Source organism: Vidua chalybeata, chromosome 12, assembly GCF_026979565.1.
Source record: "Vidua chalybeata isolate OUT-0048 chromosome 12, bVidCha1 merged haplotype, whole genome shotgun sequence".
Lineage (NCBI taxonomy): Eukaryota > Metazoa > Chordata > Aves > Passeriformes > Viduidae > Vidua > Vidua chalybeata.
The window spans coordinates 16,687,090-16,704,429 of NC_071541.1; the positions used below are offsets into that span (position 1 = coordinate 16,687,090).

The following is a 17,340-nucleotide window of genomic DNA, read 5'->3' on the forward strand; positions in this document are numbered from 1 at the left end:
GCCATAAGAGCTGAGAGAGCAGTTTAGGTTTGTTGATGAAATTCTGAGTTCTTAACTCTTGGGATTAAATTCTACATTGGGTCTCACTGTGGAAATGCAAGCATTTGATGCCATTTAATTACCTTTAGATATTTTTTCACTCTTTCTTGTATTGGCCTCATGTGGGTATTTGCCTGATGGGTGTAGTTTGTTTTTTCTTTTCCTTGCCCATTATGAAGTGTGTGCAAAGGGTTAAACTGCAGTTTTGTTTTGGTGGAAGTTCTGTCTCTGTGTTTCTCATTATTTCTTACAAATTCAAGGTTCAAGAGACCTATCTTGTGGTACATGGTGCAGGTGGGAGTCTTGGGTTCCATGGTGTTCTTCCCCTGGACTTCATCCTGTCTGCTTCATGTGCAGTCAGAAGGGACTCATGGCTTTGGCATGGGAAGATCTTCAGGGAGGAGCTGGACTCAGCTGGTTGCAGCATGGTGCTGGGAACTCCAGGGCCGTGGGTTTGATCCCTCTATGGGCCATTCACTTGAGTTGGACTCAGTGATCCTCGTGGGTCCCTTCCAACTCAGAATATTCCATGAAATGTCCCTCCATCACATGGGAACATCTTGACCACAGCTGGAGTGTTTGCATTCCAAGGGCATTGAATGTTCTCCTGGGTTGGAGAAAAGGATGGTGCCCACTGGGGGTCACTGTCTCAACTCCTGGAATTCCACTGGAATTCCACTTGTAATGCTCTGGGACGTGTAGGTGGTGTGCAGGGGAGCTCCCCTGAGTGTGTGCTTACCTGGAGCAAGGTACTGGAGTGCTTGCATTAAATCTGTGCCTGGGGGGGGGGGTTTAATGCTGGGCTTGGAGGAAGGTAGGTCCATACCATGCAATTCACCTTTGTTCTGACATCTCATGTTTGAGGGAACTACCCATGTTCATGTCCCTGTTGTATTTTGGTAAATATAGCTGAAGAATATAACATTATACGCTGTGAATTTTTAAAACTTATTTTAAAAATCAAGTTTTATTTAGTATTTTTATTTATTGTATTAATATTTTCTGAAACATTAAGATGGGTTCTTAATTTTCCCTGGTTAATGAAAATTAAAGATACCTGGAGAAGTAAGATGTGTTATCATGTTAGATAGTGCTTATGAAAAGTACAGATTCTTATTGATTCTTTTGTATGTCTGCTTAAATATAATCTATGGTACTACAGGATTTTTGTAGTCTATTAGATGCACAGATGATATTTGAAATGGCTTCAACTTGGAGAAAAGTAATTGCTGGAGTTGATTTCCTGTTGTAATCTCTGCAGTCTGGGCAGCCTGTTCCATTGATGGGTTGTGGAGTAGAGTAAGAATTGTGAGACAAGGAAATCTTTGTATGCAATATAAATCATAGGTTGCTGATTAAAGTGATTACAAGCCTTGCTTAATTTAAAAATCTTTTTAGAAGCTCAGCTTTTATGATGTTGTTGAGCTTAATTTCTGATAAGGGCTGGAATAAACACACCTGATCAGGGAAAGTTGGCTGACAGGTTTTCTGGGCAGCTATGTAAGAGCTATTTTTATGCAGGGAGTGAGCTAAAGGGCTATGCTTAGAAGAAAATTCACACAAAGATCCAAGCCTCATATGTCTCTCTCTCTTTTTCCCCACCCTCCAGTGATATGCAGCTTCCGAGGAACTGTTCCGCAAGGCTTGGTCCTGGAACTAGGTGAAACTGTCCAGATCCTGGAGAAATGTGAAGGTAAGTGTAATGTCCAAGAGGGAACCCCATTTTCTATGTAAGAATATACCAATATCTTAATCTAGCAGATTTTAATAAGTTCTTTGGAAATCATGATGCATCAAATCAAAGCACTTGAATAAAACCTACTCTGACCCACTTTCCGTAGGAGAGGCTGAATGCTCTTGGCACTAATCCAGTCTGATAGGGGGTCAGTGTGTTTGAAGTTAACCATCTGTCCAGAAAATCTTGAACCCTGACCTGATTGTTGTATTGTAACTGGGTCTTACACTGAATTTTCATCATGTAAAGTATAGAATTAGTATCTTTTTTTTACTATATTTTCTCAGTGTAACTGTTATGTATTTCTATTAAATGTATCAGTTTAATTACTTAGAAACATCTGAACAGGTGGAAAATATTAGTTACTAAATAGATTAGCAATATCAATATCAGAAAAAAAATGTAAAAAATATGGGTTTAGGGGAGATTTTTTTGCATTTATCTTGATGTGTGTTTTTGTACCTAAAGCAAAATGCCACTGTAAATTTTATAGTTCTTATGTGGCTGGCGATGTCTGTGTGTGAATAAATCGAATGTACTAATGCTCTGCTTTATTCACAATGAAGAATGTGATTGAAGTTGTATGTAAAAGGAGAATTATTCTTATCCTCATGTTCAAGCAAGTGTTGTAAAACGTGTCTGGTGAGAAGTAGGTTGACAAGATACAGTAAGAGTACGTGTTTCACTGTAGTCTGAGGTGGAATAATGTAACCTTATTCCTGAGGTGTTGAACAAATTCAAAACCCAGATCCACAAATTTGAATTCCAAATTAACATTCCACAAAGTTGTAGATGTGTTTTTTTGTTTGTTCAGTTTAAAGTAATTTTTCATCTCCACTGTTAATGTTGCTCCCCAGACCTTCTGCATGCCTAGAACTGTCTTTTGCTCTTGATGCTTTTTCTTGTACTCAGGCGTTTGTTTTCCCACTGACTTAACTCGTCACAAAGAAGTCACCTTCTCTATGCTAATTTTTCTAGCAATGTACATTTGTAAAAATTCTGTTGAATGAGAGCTTTGCAGTGCAGTGGAGAAAATTATCCACAAAGAAGCTTGCTGTAAACAATCCCATTCTTTTTTAAAAACCACAGGTGCTGTTATGGGCTAAGCTGTGCTCACACACTTGAGGGCAGATTGTAATTATTCTACCAGGTCTTGAAAATTAGAACGTGGTGCAAGCTCAGGAAAAAAGTATCCCTTTGCTTAGGATGGGATAAATCTAAGGGAATTAAACATTGTATGTTGCTGAAAGCAGTCATGGTATTTTCCAACCATTTCTGGGAAATTTTGAAAACTAGGAAATAAGAGCACGATCTCCAAGGAGCAGGTTTTTTATGGGAAAAAAAATCCAACTTGTCTTTACAGTGTTAAAAGAATTAGGCTTTGAATATTTCCTTTGCTGGTAGTTTTGAGGATGATTCCTCAAAAGCAATTCATGCCAGTCTTCAAATTGCTGAGAAAGGAGGTCCTCAGACAGGATTTTCCTGGATGGAAGATGGTTTGTACAGAATTTTTTTGGTTTTGTATTTTAAGCCCTCCATCCTGTCATTTTGTTTGAGGTGCCTTTGCAATGGACTTTGTGTAGAAAGATAGATTAATTTTGATAATAACATCTGGAACTCCACACTATGAAACTCATCTGAATATTCAGATGGTCTGTGCTGCAGCTCTTGCATGTGTGAATTATGCAGAAAAGCACACTAAATGTGCAAAGTAGGCTCTTAAAAAGGGGAAAAAAAGCAGTCGCTTTTTAAACATTCTTGTCTAAGTGGTTGTTTAACAGGGTCCTCTACTTCTGCATTCTTTGCTGGGGATTCTTTTGTGTAGACAGACTGGATAAAATAATGTTAACTCACACAAAATAAGGGTCACTGCTGTGAGAGTCACAGGAGATCCACTGCTGTTTCAGATGCACTTCTTGAATAGTTTATGCATAATTGTCTGCAGCAGGGATTTTTCTGTCTGGGTTGGAAAGATTCACACACATAAAAACTTTTAGTGATGTGAGCTATGATTTCAGAGACTCGCCTGAAGAATTTGCCTCAGAGAATTCAAGGCTGACAAAGATTCAAAGAGTAGCTATACTTCTGAATGTGCTTATTTTTAATCATAACTTACTGAATAACTGTATTTGTATTATAAAAGAGCAAGTGTTCTTCTGTAGTGATTGGTGTAAGAAGTAGTCCATGCTTTTAGAGCAGTAGAATGAAAGAGGAGGTAATTTCCTATTTCAAGATTTTGGGTACCACTGCAGCTAAGTTTTATAGATATTTGCAGAGTAAAGAAACAAATGTAGGTGCATACACCCACAACCACATACATGTGTTTATCTTTAAGGTTAATAAATATAAATATAACTACCAACTGATAACATGTTAAAACATATTGTGGTTGTCTATGCATTTTTAAAATGAAATAGAGTGAAATAGAGTCTTTTTTAGTTTGGATCTTGTTCACATGTTTGAAATTTTGGATTTCCCCAAATTTGTGTGCCTGTTTCTCTGTGTGCCTTCATACCAGACCACAAATATCTAAATCACTGGTTTTTAACCCTTCCTAGGTCTGACAAAGGCCCCCCACTGCCCACTATGCCAGTAAATAAAAGTCATGGACTTGGTACCTGCCTTTCCTCTGCAGCTACCAAAGGCTTCTCCTGTGTTTCCACCAAACACTCACCATCTGTAAAGCATGAGGTGTTACCAGGGAGGTTTTGTAGTTACTGCTTTCACAAAGGACTCTCAGATCCTCCACTGGTCTTACTCAAAGGCTGGAAATGTTCATCAAGACACCACTTGGACCCATCCTTGTCATTCACAGCTTTCCCCTCTCTGAGCCCTTCCACTATGATCTTGGCACCGAGGGAGAACTGAAACACCAAGTGGAGCTCTCTGCTCTGCCTGCCGTGCCTGGAGGAGCTGGAGGGGCATGAGTGTGGCACTGGAAATGCTGAAAGATGGAGTTTTCTTTTTGTCAAGTGGCAAAGTATGAGCACACTCCTTGTTTGAAATATACATTTGGACTGAAGAACACTCTGTCTTTCAAGTCACGTGGCCGTTGCCCTGCCACAGGCAGCGGCTGTCAGTAACTAGTGGCATTCAGACTAAATTTAAAATGTCTGTTTTGTCCATTTGTTTTTATTGCTAGAGGGCACTTTTCTTTAGATTAAAAAACTTCAGTAACTGTAATTATTACCTTGAGAATTTTGTATATTCACTGAAGAATGGGAACACCAGCTGATGCCTGAAGCACTAGTTAAAAGAATGTTATCTTACCCATGCAAATTCTGCTATCCACACAAGTATTTATCTACATGGTTTTCATGTGTGTAGATTAATAATTGTGTTCTTAAACCATGCATAAAATATATTTAAAGTTATTCCAGCAGTGATGGCATGGTCAAAATAAGTGTTTCTGGTATTTGGGACACTTAAGCAGCAGATGTAACTTGCAATTAGGATTTTTAAAAAGTTCTTGATTAATTCAATATGCTTGAGAAGTGATGCCTTTGCCATGCTTCCAAGCTGTGCCATACAGATGAGGGAGGAGTCCCACTCCAGGCTGTCAGTGCTGTGGGAGCCCTGCAGGTTTCCTCCCATCTGAGTCAGGAGCTCACCTGTGGTTGCCTGGGCCAAAGTGACTCCTTCCCAGTAATTTGGTTTTGGCCTGAGGAAGATGTCTCCAGTGACATATCCATTTTTCTCTTGGTTTTCCCCGCCACTTTCCATTCTTTTTTCCCTCTTTGTGTTTTGTGGAATGTGCCCATGGAAGTGAAGCTGCTCAGACTCACACCTCTGCTGCAAGGATCTTGCCCAGTTATTCAAAGTTGTCTTTCAGAGCCCAGGAGTGACTTCTTGACAGCCCTCTGGCCAATGCCACGGTAAAACACATCCCATCTCTCTTTGCCTTTTGTCGTGGTAATAATGCAGCCCTGGCAGCATTATCAGCCTGTTCCTGTGGCTCTGCTGGCCCAGGGCAGCTCCCTGATGGGGTGCAGGCAGGCTGGGCCTGCTGCTCCTCCTGCCCAGCACGGGTGGAGCAGCCAGCTCGGGACAGAGCGCTCCCGGCTTTGGGAAGCTTTGGCTGAGCGCTGCTCCGCTCCCTCTCCTGGGTCACTTTGGGTGCCTTCAGCTCTGCAAAGCAGTTCACATGCAGATAACAAGGTAAAAGCAATTGTTTATTGGCCTGTCTATGCAAAAGACAGCTTTGCTTCATGTGTGAGGGTTACTCACGTTACTGCCAAGTACATTTATTTTTGTAGGACAAAGAATGCTTGAGTTCCTCTAGGAGATTCTACTAGCGGTACTTTATTTAAGAATAAATTTTAGCTTTAGGATTTACCATAAATACTTACGTAATTTATTTTCAGAATTTTGTTTGTCAAGAAGTTATATGCAGAATTTATTTTTTCCTACAATCTGCAGCTTATGATTCTTTACTTAATACTGACACTTGAGTATTATTTTTCTGAAAAGTAGATCAATATCTTTCAATTAGGACCCTTTTGCTTTTTTGTTACTGAGTCCTCTAAAGGGGTGAGCGGTTTCCTCATGACAGACCTCTTGTGGATTAAGTGGAAATCTGAAAAAGGTTATGAGATGGCTTTTAGAAAGAATATCCATTTTTGTTCAACACACTTTCAAGTAAAGATCAAAAAATCATTGGTAGCTCTTCCAGTCACTGAAATGAAGAGGTTGAGATGTGCAGGACTGCTCCAGAGCTACTTTTGCAACTTAACTTGGGCTGCACTATTGATGAGACTTCTGAGTTTGACACACCTTTGGAAAGAGGGGTTTTCAGTCTTTGTCCAACAGTTTGCAGATTCTCTAATGTGGCTTCAAGTTCCCTCACTGGATTTCCACATGTACAGGTAGTTTTAGAGTGGCATTTCTGATAGACTAATTCTTGGTTTTCTTGCACCAAATGATGTGTGCGGTATGGAATATCCCTTTGGCTGATTCAGGTCAGCCATCTCAGCTATGTCCCCTCCCAGCCTCACTGCAGGCATGATCATTGTTTCACATTAATTTATGCACAAAATTCTTGTCACTTTATAGCTGTGTTTTCCCACTTCCTGATTTTAAATCCCATCTTCTTCACCATTTCTGTGAAGTCAGTACCCTCTGAAGACCATGTGTCACTAAATGCATGCCATAACTCTGACATATTACCGGTTATTATTTGCAGTGCATTGACACCTAAAGCTGTTGGTCAGTGCTGTGTCTAACCAGGGAGTGGTTAATTGTTGGGGTCTTAATTGTTGGGGTCACAATTAGCTGAAGCACCTGCCTCGGCTTGATGACTATTGTCATTAAATCCTCCAAAACAAATGCTCTTGAAGATAAATGATTACATCAATATTAATGTGTTTAAGACTAATTCCAGAATGCAGGTTTAGTTCATTTTAGGGAAAAATGTAATGCAGATGCAAATTTCTAAATGTGCTTTTAAAAAAAGGCATTGTACCTTTTCCCATAGCTTTTACTTTGTGATACAGAATGAGTTGTGCATTTTACAGTGTGGGGCTTTCAGCTTCTGAGCTCCTTGACTCTCTTGCTTGCACAGAGTTGAAGGAAACTCAAAATAGAGAGGGATGACTTAAAAAAATTATACTACATTAAAAAAGATAAAAAATAAAAGAACAAGTAAGATCTGGAGAGCACAATTTATAAGATTAAAGGAAATTTAACAACAATATGAAGAAAACTACAAGAGGAAAGTCAAAAAAATGTTTTCCATGATGTCCAAAAGAAAAAAAAAATCCAATATTCAACTAGAATCAAAGAAAGTTCAGGTTGTAAAGGGAATATATGTTGTCTGAGCCACTGAAAAAGGTTGTCCATGAGGATTTGCCATCTCCACTTGACATGAATAGGCCAGATTTCCAAGTACTGTACCAAAATTTCACGTTACCTGCAGTTTTACTGGCCAGTGTTGATCTGTAAAAGAAGTTTCTTCTAAAAAGTTGCCTGTGCAACACCACTGCTTTCAAACTGGTCCGTGTGGAGTAGCAGAAACAGAGTTTCCATGGAATTTGGTGCAGAAATACCTTGGAATCTAGGTTTTACAGATGTATGGATCATTTTCCACAGATAAGGAGTGCAGTGTTACTCAGCCCTGATAATAAATGATCGGATGCTGTTTAAACCAGACTCAGTGTGAGGAGAGATTTAGAGACATGGCTTAGATGAGCTCGGTGATTTCTCAAGATCCTTCCTTGCCTGTTTTTCACAACTATGTAAACACAGAGCTTGTGTTTACAGAACATTTGTTTTGGAATGAAGAAGAAAAGCTTCAGAAATTAGCTAGGTTTTTGTTTACTAATGTGCTGATCTAGATTATTAATGGTCACCCCCTTTAGTAGGTTTTGTTTTTTTACAGGTCTGTTCACAAACTTGGATAAAACCACTTTTTTCCCCATTTACCAAGAAGTTTGTCATTCTGTTTGTTTTAGAGCTTAAATGTCTGGTTATTTCTGAGGTACAGACTGTATTTAATATTAGTAACAGTGAATCACAGGATAAATGCATTTATTTTTCTGTGACCTTAAAAATATGCAGCATCTGTTGCTCAAAAGCAGGTGTGGGCACAGTTGTGTGGAGTTCTAGAAATCACTCATGTTAAGGGTCTGTATGTGTTGTTTGTGCATTTATGTTTATATTGGTATGATTGCTCTAAAGTTTGATCAACTAAAATGAATTCAAAACAATAGTTTATTTTTAAAATATAAGCAGTTATTTCATAGGAAAACAAATCTTTGTGTTATGTCCTATCTTCATGAGAAATATGTGTAATGAAAAAGATGGATTTTAATTTTTACTTTTTTTCTGTACTAAGGTTTGCAATTGTCTTGAATTCATCAGTTATTTCATATTGCCATAGTTTCCCTTTTTAAAACAAAATAAAAATTCAAGACTATCAGGCTGTCTTTAATGCATATTCAAGGCCTTCTTCCCCACATCTGATCCTCGCAATGAGACTCCTATTATAAACCAGCCAAATCAGAAGTAGTTTTTCTAAGAGAGACAAAATACCCAGGTACTTTGCTCTATTCTTTTCTATTCTCCATAGCAAATTACTGGCAGGTTTTGCCAGTGCAATTTAAAATAAGGGAGGGGAAAAGACAGTAAGTAGGAAGTCACTGGGAAAATGAGAGGACTTTCTATGGGAAGTGGATTTAGCTGATGTGAAGTGTTGGTTGTTGGCAGGTGAGGGCTGTGCCTGGCTGACAGTGGCTGCAGCTCTCTGGGGGCTGAACTTGGCTTGGCGTGGGCCAAGTTTGCCTAGGAATTTGGGGTGAGTGGGGAGGGCCAGGCCCCCTCCCCACAAAGGCACCCACTGTCCCCCTGCAGTCCTGGGCTGTTCCAGGCCCAGCTCCAGAGTGTGCTGCTTTTCCACTCCTCAGCCCCTTTATTCCCAGCTGAATCCTGCAGTGACACCACTGTCACCTGTGGGAAGCAGCAGGAACTGGGTTCTTCTGTTTAACTTGTAGCTTTGTGTTTTACTCCTCATTTACTTCTCTGTCTGGAGCTGTTTTCTGATGGGGAATACAAGAATAATAATGGGCTGTGTAAATTAGATCCTAAAGCCTGTTCTCTACTCAGACATATGTAAGACCAGACAGATGCAAAGAATTTATATTTGTTTAAAGCACATTAGAAATGTATGATAATGGCTTTTACAGGTTTCTGAAGTCTGGAGATTTTGTCAAGATAAACACTGCAACAAGCTTCATGTGCCAGCCTGGAAGAAGTGTTCAGTGCAGACTCTTCCCTGAGTGCTGAATGAATCTTTGCCACAATGACTAAGGATGGTTAGAATGGGAACTAGCTAATCTGCTTTTATTCCTGGTGGGAAGAAACAAGAGCATTGCTGGTTGTTAAGGGTTTGTCATTAGTGCAGAGCAAAATAAAAATAATTTTTACAAAACACCCTAATAAAACATATTTTAAAAATTTCACCTATGTGAGGCACAGCTGTTTTTTTTAGATTATCTCAGTAACTGCATAGCTGTAGTCAGATTGCTTCTGTGTAAAGACAGCAGTGCCACAAATAATTATAATGTGTTTTATCTGGTTTCAGGTTGGTACAGAGGTGTTTCCATTAAGAAGCCCAGTGTTAAGGTAAGCATGAATGCATTTGTTAATCTAATGTCAGATTAAATCTATTTTACTGTTGCAATCCAGTAAAGTTTTCATTTTCCTTCTCTAACTTTTTCCTGTGGGAGGATTGGATTTCTTTTTAAATTGAGTGATACTCATTAATCACTCAGAGGATCAGAAACCTTCCTGACATGTAACATGTAATTTTTTCAACATTTATAAATCTAATCCAGTTTGATCCTCTCCACCCTTCTCCCCTCAGAAAAGCATAGGTGGGTGATATTGCATTGCTTAAATGCAGCATTTTAAAGAACACATTTAATAAGTTGAATTATTAATCTAAGACAACTTTGAAAAAAGTCTGTTGAAAAAGGATTTTGTAAGACATTGGAGGTGGTTTCAGATTTCTGTGGTTTAACCATTTGATTTGATTATTTGCTTTTTTTTTTTTCCATTGTTTTTGCTCTTGGAGAACTTTTTTGACTGTTCTGGTATGATTGTTTTTGTGAGGACATCTAAGTTTTTTAAAATGTTTGTATCCAAACGTGCCAATGGGTGCTTCTATATGAGCTTCACTTTCTTATCTGTTGGTTTAAATATTGCTTGTATTTAAAGAGAGAAGAGTACCAGATCCCTTATCTTTACCTAATACCTATGTATTATGGAATATAAAATTACCTGTATTACATTGTCATGACTATAATACTCTTTTAATGAAATGTCTGCAGTCATTGTGTGTGTTGGCACTCCTGCTTGTGTGTATGTTCAGTTTTGATAGGAGAGCCCTTCAAAGCTTCCCTGGTTTCTTAGATACCAGAAATAAGCAGCATTAACTAGAAGTGAAGCAAACAAGGAAGTGAAGTATCATTTATTTTCTTTCTAGATTTTCATGTGGCTGAAAGCAAGCACATTTACTGTTTTCCTGATGAAGCCATTCCTCTGAGATTCAGCTTTTTTCCTTCTGTAGTTTTAGTCTTGCCTATGAGCAAGAAGGAATTTTCCTTAGCATTTGGAATCTTATGTACTTAATATTCCTTTCAACCTGCCCCCCCCCCAATTTTTCTTTCAAAATTGTATGGTTTAAAAGCTCTAAAAAGTGAAAGCCCACACTTGATTGCTGACATTTTGTCAGAGCCTGTCAGATGGTTTTTAATCCAAAGATTTCCAATGCTGCTTCTGTATTTCCCCATGAAGTGCAGGTTGCTGTTCTTACACACTGACAGACTTTCCTGTTAGAATTCAGGGCCGTGTGCTTTACAGGGACTGTGGAACACTGGGAAAAGGTTGGATTAAATTACCTCTTTTCCCCATGTCTCAACACACAAGAGCACACTGGCACAGGCAAGGTCAGAGTCCAGCCCTCGTGGGAGCAGCAAAAGACAAATAACTGGAGGTGTCCCAAGTGGGTTTGAACAGCTTTTCCGTGTCAAGGGAAAAAAACTGACAGCTCCAGGGTATGCAAGTAATAGAATACTTCTGTCCTTGGGGGTTCAATGCAAATTTGATGGAGGACATTTAGTTTTTGTTTAATTTGTCTTTTTAAGCCTCTGCCTGTGTCACTCCTAGTCAGCATCAGCCCGCTCTGGGAGCTGCAGGTGCTGTGCTGCAAACTGCAGAAGAGCCACTTTTCTGATCTTCCCAGGTGGAGGTTTGGTCCAGTTTGGTGTCCTGGTCTAAGACAGACTAAACCAGTCAATTGTTACTAATCTGAATGTAGAATTTTGACTGGCAGCTTTGACACAATGGTTGTTTGGGGGGTTCTTAATAGATATATTGGCAGTTATTTATTGTGGCTTAGGTTACCAATGCTGAAAACTGCAAATGTATTTTTCTAATGGACAGATTTTTTTCTCTTGCAGGGGATTTTTCCTGCAAATTATATTCACTTGAAAAAGGCGATTGTCAGTAACAGAGGGTGAGTATTCTTCCTTCTTTTTAAGAAGCTACTGTGCTTTTTATCTAGAAGGGAAAGAAAAAAATAATTATTGAAACTTACAGAGATGTTCTAGTTCATTGTATCTTTTTTGTGTATGAGGGCTTGAAAATGAAATGTAATTCTACAGAATTGGGGGTTGGCTTGTTTGTTTTTAATATAGCAAGAATCAGGTCTGATGGTTACTCTTGTTTGCTTTGGCTCATAAAATTGCAACTTTAGAGGTATCATCTGAAACACATGCATTTAAAGAACTCTACTTATATTCTTCCATTTCTGCTTGTTCTCTCACTGGCAAAATACTGTATTTTCCTATTTGTTATGGAGGCATCAATCAGTAGACAGCCCATCTCATTTACCTACAGATTTTCAGAGTCAGAGCTGTGTTACCTTGAATGCTTTCCAAAGGATCCAGCCCTCCCCCCCTCACCCAAAGAGTGATTGAAGTGCACTGCTGAAAACTTCTGCCCTTCTCTTTGTATTCATGTGCTGTTGGCAGTGGGTTTATTTCAGTTAATGTGAATAGCAACACTGTGTTAATGTGAATAGCAGCAATGTCATGTCAGGGATATGGGGACTGACTGGGGGCTCTGGAACCTGCAAAGTTTCCTGTGAGATTGACTGAGACTCCTGAAATCAATACCTTGTGTTTTCACTGCTGCTTTTACTTGCATATTCCAGATAAAGGCTGCTGTGGGGAGATTTATAATTGCAGTGTTTCAGACAGTGACCTGCGGCAACAAATTAAATGTGGAAGATAAAATGTATTAAATGGCACTTAGTGAACTACCTGCAGAATAACAGGTGACTTCTGATAGTCTTGAATTGTAGATTTGTTCCTGAAGGGCCTCAGTAAGGGCAGCTGTAATAGTGATGCTTCATAATTTTGGAGTGTAATAAAATTATATATGTTGCATAGAATAACCACTCCTAATGTGTATCCCCTTAGGGGAAGGAGCAGTTCCCAGTGATGTGTAGTTAATTAGTCCTTGATGTTAGTTTAGAGTTTGTGAAGGGCAACTAGTTCAGGTACTTATTAGGAAAGCTGATAGACTGTTTAAAAGTATCAAAGCCTCATGCACCAGTTGACACAACAGAATGTAATGCAGTTCTGAACCAGAGGGGTGTGGTTATTTCATGTTTTGTTTGAAAATTCTTTATTTCACAATATATTTCAAGTGCCATTATAAGCACTTGTGAAATAACAGAGCATGTTATTGTTGAAGCTGGCAGGTAGCTGAACACCACACAGCCACCTGCTCACTGCCCCAAACATCCCTAGAGACTTACAGGGACTGTCCCCAGGGCTGGAGCACTCCACTGTGAGGACAGGCTGGGAGAGGTGGGGTTGGTCAGCCTGGAGAGGAGAGAACACTGGACAGAGCTTGTGGCCTTTCAGTATCTAAAGGGGGTTTGTAAGATGATGGGGACAGGGCTTTTGGCAGGGTCCGTAGGAATCAGACAGGGAATGATGATGAGCTTACATTTAAGGAAGACATTTTAGGCTGTGGGCAGTGAAACCTTTACATAGGTTGCCCAGGGAGGTGGTGGCTGCCCCATCTCTGGAAGTGTTCAAGGCCAGCTTGGGTGGGGTTTGGAGCAACTGGGACAGTGGAAAGTGTCCCTGCCCATGGCAGGGGGTGGAATGAGATGAGCTTTGAAGTCCCTTCCAGTCCAAACCACTCTTGTGGTTCTCCTTTAATGGTTTTAGAAAATCTTTACCACAAAGGAACAAGTTTTATTTTTTTGATTAGAGGATAGATCACTCATATTTCATTTGCAATGTTGAAAAAAGATTTCTGGTTAGGACAGGTTAGTAGACAGCAGGTTTTTTGGGTAGTTTTGATATTGGCTAACATTTTTGAAGGGGGGAAAAAGGGGTGGACTGGCTGAAGGAAGGAACCCAAATTGTGAAGGACCCCACTTTACAGGCAAGTTAATTTAACATGCTGTAGTAATGAAAACTTTTCATTGACCTTGATTAGAATGAAGTGATGTCTTTTGAACAGGTAACCAGGAAATGCTTCACATAAGCTTAATCTTGTGGAATGTAATGGAAGAACAGTAGCTATGACTCCAGAGTTGCTTCAGTTATATAACAGACAAAATGATCTCCTTAAGATATTCTCCTTATGTTGAACAAATTCAGGTTCTGGAATTCTACAAATTACTGTGCTGTCATATTTCTTTTTCTACCTTTTCCAGGTTACATTTCCTAATTTCCCCCTCTTTTTCTACAGGCAATATGAAACAGTTGTTCCTCTTGAAGATTCTGTGGTGACTGAAGTCACAGCGACGCTGCAGGAATGGGCCGTGCTCTGGAAACAGTTGTATGTGGTAAGGGCAGTGCTTCTCTCCTTGCACATCTCTAATACCCTGGGAGAAATGTTGCCTGCCTTTGTGCATTCAAAATCCATCAGAATCAATATCAGAATTGTTGGATTCCTTGTATTTAATGGGGGTTCCCTAACTGCAGAATAATGGATTATGTGAGAGTCACCTGGACTGCACTGGAACTTTCTGCAGTTCTGAAATTCTACCTTCAGATCTGAAAATTTCATTGTTATAAAAAAAGGCAACAATTTTAAAGGGCTATTAAGTATGTAAGAAACAATATAACAGATAATATAATATAATACTTCTGCAAGTCCCATCAAAGACGTCAAAAATTATTCAGCACAGTTTGTAAGTAGTTGTTTTAGTGTCTTGAGTCCGAAAGGACAACTCAAACTGTGGGACGTTTTGTACACTTGTTCCTCCATAAATTAGAAGTAGACGCTAGGATAAGTGCATTGAGTTTTATATACATCTTTTTTATATAATTTTCAGTTGCTGTCACATAATGCCTCCTACTTTTGCTTTCATCCCTCTTCTTTTCTTACATTTTAATAGCCAAAGCCCATGACACAGCAGTTAAAAAACATGAGCATTTGAAGATATTTTTTCCTGGCTTTTACTTTCTCTTTTTTAGCTTAGTAATTGCAAGTGTTAACTGTAGGATTAGGATCAAGAACAGTAGGTGGTCTAAGCTTGCATTTCCTTCCTGTCCTTTAAAGAAATACCTCTACACAGAGCTGCAGGGAGCTTTGTTTCCTCATTTAAACCTGCAGTGACAACAGTTACATGTCTAGGAAACCAACCCAGGAATGATTCAGTGGGGTGAGTCTAGTGCATCTCCAGCATAACCAGCTGTGTTCTGTGCTTCAAAAAGCAATCAACTCTTATGAACTCTTATGAAATCATAACTGATCCCAGTTCTTCTATGGGGTCAGATGTCCCTGGAGGCATTTTCTTGGAAAGGAGGATTTGATCTAATGGAGGAGGGGCAGGGAACATGGTATATGTCATGTTTCATACCACTCTTTTCACCTAGTACTTCTCCTTTTTCCTTTGTATAGACATACCTCCCTAGGTAAGGGAACAAAGTGATCTTTCTGTTTTCTTTCTGTAAGATTTTTTTTTTCTCCCCCTCTCCCCAGTGTCAGCTGAAGATGACAACAGTAATACTGGCAATGGCATTAAATTGGAAAAAGGGGAATCATTTTACCTACAAATGAGCTAAGCTTCCTTTCTACTAAAGTATTTCTTTTTTATTGTTAACACCAGTTCCTTGAGGGGAAGGAGAGAGAAAGCTCTAGCTATAAACTTTCATTTAGTGATTTTCCTTTCTGGGACTGCTTTCTGTTGTAGCTCATTATATTTCTTATAACCTTGCACAAAACATTATTGTATTCTTAAATAACAGGGGAAAGAATTTACTGTTCGCATAGAACTTTGGAAGGAGGCATCTGCTCCATGATGAAGAAATTGGCAGAGCTTCTAAGCAGAAAACACATTGTTTTGTGTTGTGGGGTTTTTTTCCCCAAAAACTTACAAAAAGTTAAAAAAATCTAATATAGAAATAATCATAGAATTGTTTAGATTAGAAGAGACTTCTTGAGATTATCAAGAAGGGTCAATGCCAAGGAGGGTCAGTGCCAGGCTGACAGGACTGCCCCAGCCAGGTTTTGAGTTCCTTCTGAATGGAGATTCCCCAGCCTCCCTGGGCTGAGCTGCCATTGTTTGAGCACCTTCAGTGATTTCTTATCTCCACTGATACAGTACCACAGCTTTTCTGGCAGAACAATTTCTGCCATTGTTCAGTGGATAACAAACATTTGTTCCATCTGTGGGCTGTACATTGGAAGCCTGAGGAAATGCACTGAGGTGCCTGTGGCAGAGCTAGGACTAGAATTTTATCCTTGGTGTTCATGCTGGAAGCTATGTAAGGACACACCTTAAAATATACTGAAAGACTAAATGGAAATCCTTGTTTGTTGTTGGATCAGCACCAACAGAAATTTTTATTATTCCCAAACTGTAATAAGAATCATCTAAGAAATGTAATTGATGTTATTTATCATGCTGCTGTGCCTAGTCAGCTTTGTAGAAACATTTCTTACTGTAGGGGAAATTCAAGTGCTGGTTGTTGCACAGACACCTCAGTAGGTCAGTGCCAGCAAAGGGCACTGGTCAGTGGGGCTACCAAACAATGTGAGCAGCCTCTCTTAACATCTCTAAATAGGCTCAAAGGTACATCTCCTGCTTTTTGGTGAACTCCCTACCTGAATTATGGTTTGAAAGACCAAGTTTGTTTCAATTAAAAATCCCCAGCAATCACCTTGTTGAGGTGCATTGTAAGGTTTGTGTTTGTCTCTCAGTGAAACAATGGGAGCTGGGATGTAATACTCAGGAAGCCTGCAGTGATTAAAACACTGCCTGGAGAGGGATATTATGTTGTTCCAAGATAAGGAAGTTCTGCTGACAGAAAATTGGAGGGAGGAGGAGAACAGTGAGAAATGAGAGGGTGAAGTAAAGCACAGCTTTGAGACAGTTGCAGAAAATTAGTTGGTGTAAAATATTGGGAATCTTCCTCATTTTCTTCTGACCACAGAGAGCCCGTGCTAGTACTGGGAATAAACACTGCGTGGGGAAGCTTGAATGGGTTTGAGTTACAGGAGTTGTGCAGCAATCTTAGTTTAGATTTCTGAGAAATATATATTAGAAAGGTTAGCCTGAGATCACTGCGTTGCACAAGGCTGTGATATTCTTTAAATTCCTGCTATCAAGGTGAAAGCCAAGTTTTAGTCTGAGGAGGAAAAGGCATTTGTCTGTAATGAGTTCACAGAGAAAGGGCTGTGCCTGAAATGAATTTGAAATAGAAAGATGTATGATGTGTTGTTTTCTTTACTGTGATAACAAACTATGCTCTGAGTAGTTGGATTCTGATCATATAACTCTTTAAATGCTGACAAAACAGCAATTTTTTTTGAAAATGCCAGAGGTTTTTCTCCAATTGGAAAGCAATGCAAATAAAACTTGGATGGAAACGATCAGAATCTGTTATTTATATTGGGTGGGATTTTTAGCAAAAAACTTTAACCTTGTTAAAAATTCTAGGCCTACTGAAAAATAATCTATTTTTAAATAGACTGAGTAATCAGGAATAGAACTTAAATATTTAAAGGAGTAAAGATGATAATACTTTTTTTGGTTC

The 17,340-nt window shown here is 39.2% G+C and overlaps 1 protein-coding gene across 1 annotated transcript in view; it reads left to right on the forward strand.

Moving 5' to 3' along the window:
* Window positions 1–17,340, forward strand: part of DOCK3 (dedicator of cytokinesis 3) — a 184,866-nt gene that overhangs the window by 17,671 nt on the left and 149,855 nt on the right. Inside the window, exons 2-5 of the mRNA XM_053953429.1 lie at window positions 1,649–1,732; window positions 9,852–9,892; window positions 11,731–11,786; window positions 14,045–14,141. Of these exons, the coding sequence (XP_053809404.1) occupies window positions 1,649–1,732; window positions 9,852–9,892; window positions 11,731–11,786; window positions 14,045–14,141 (278 nt within the window). The remainder of the gene's footprint in view (window positions 1–1,648; window positions 1,733–9,851; window positions 9,893–11,730; window positions 11,787–14,044; window positions 14,142–17,340) is intronic.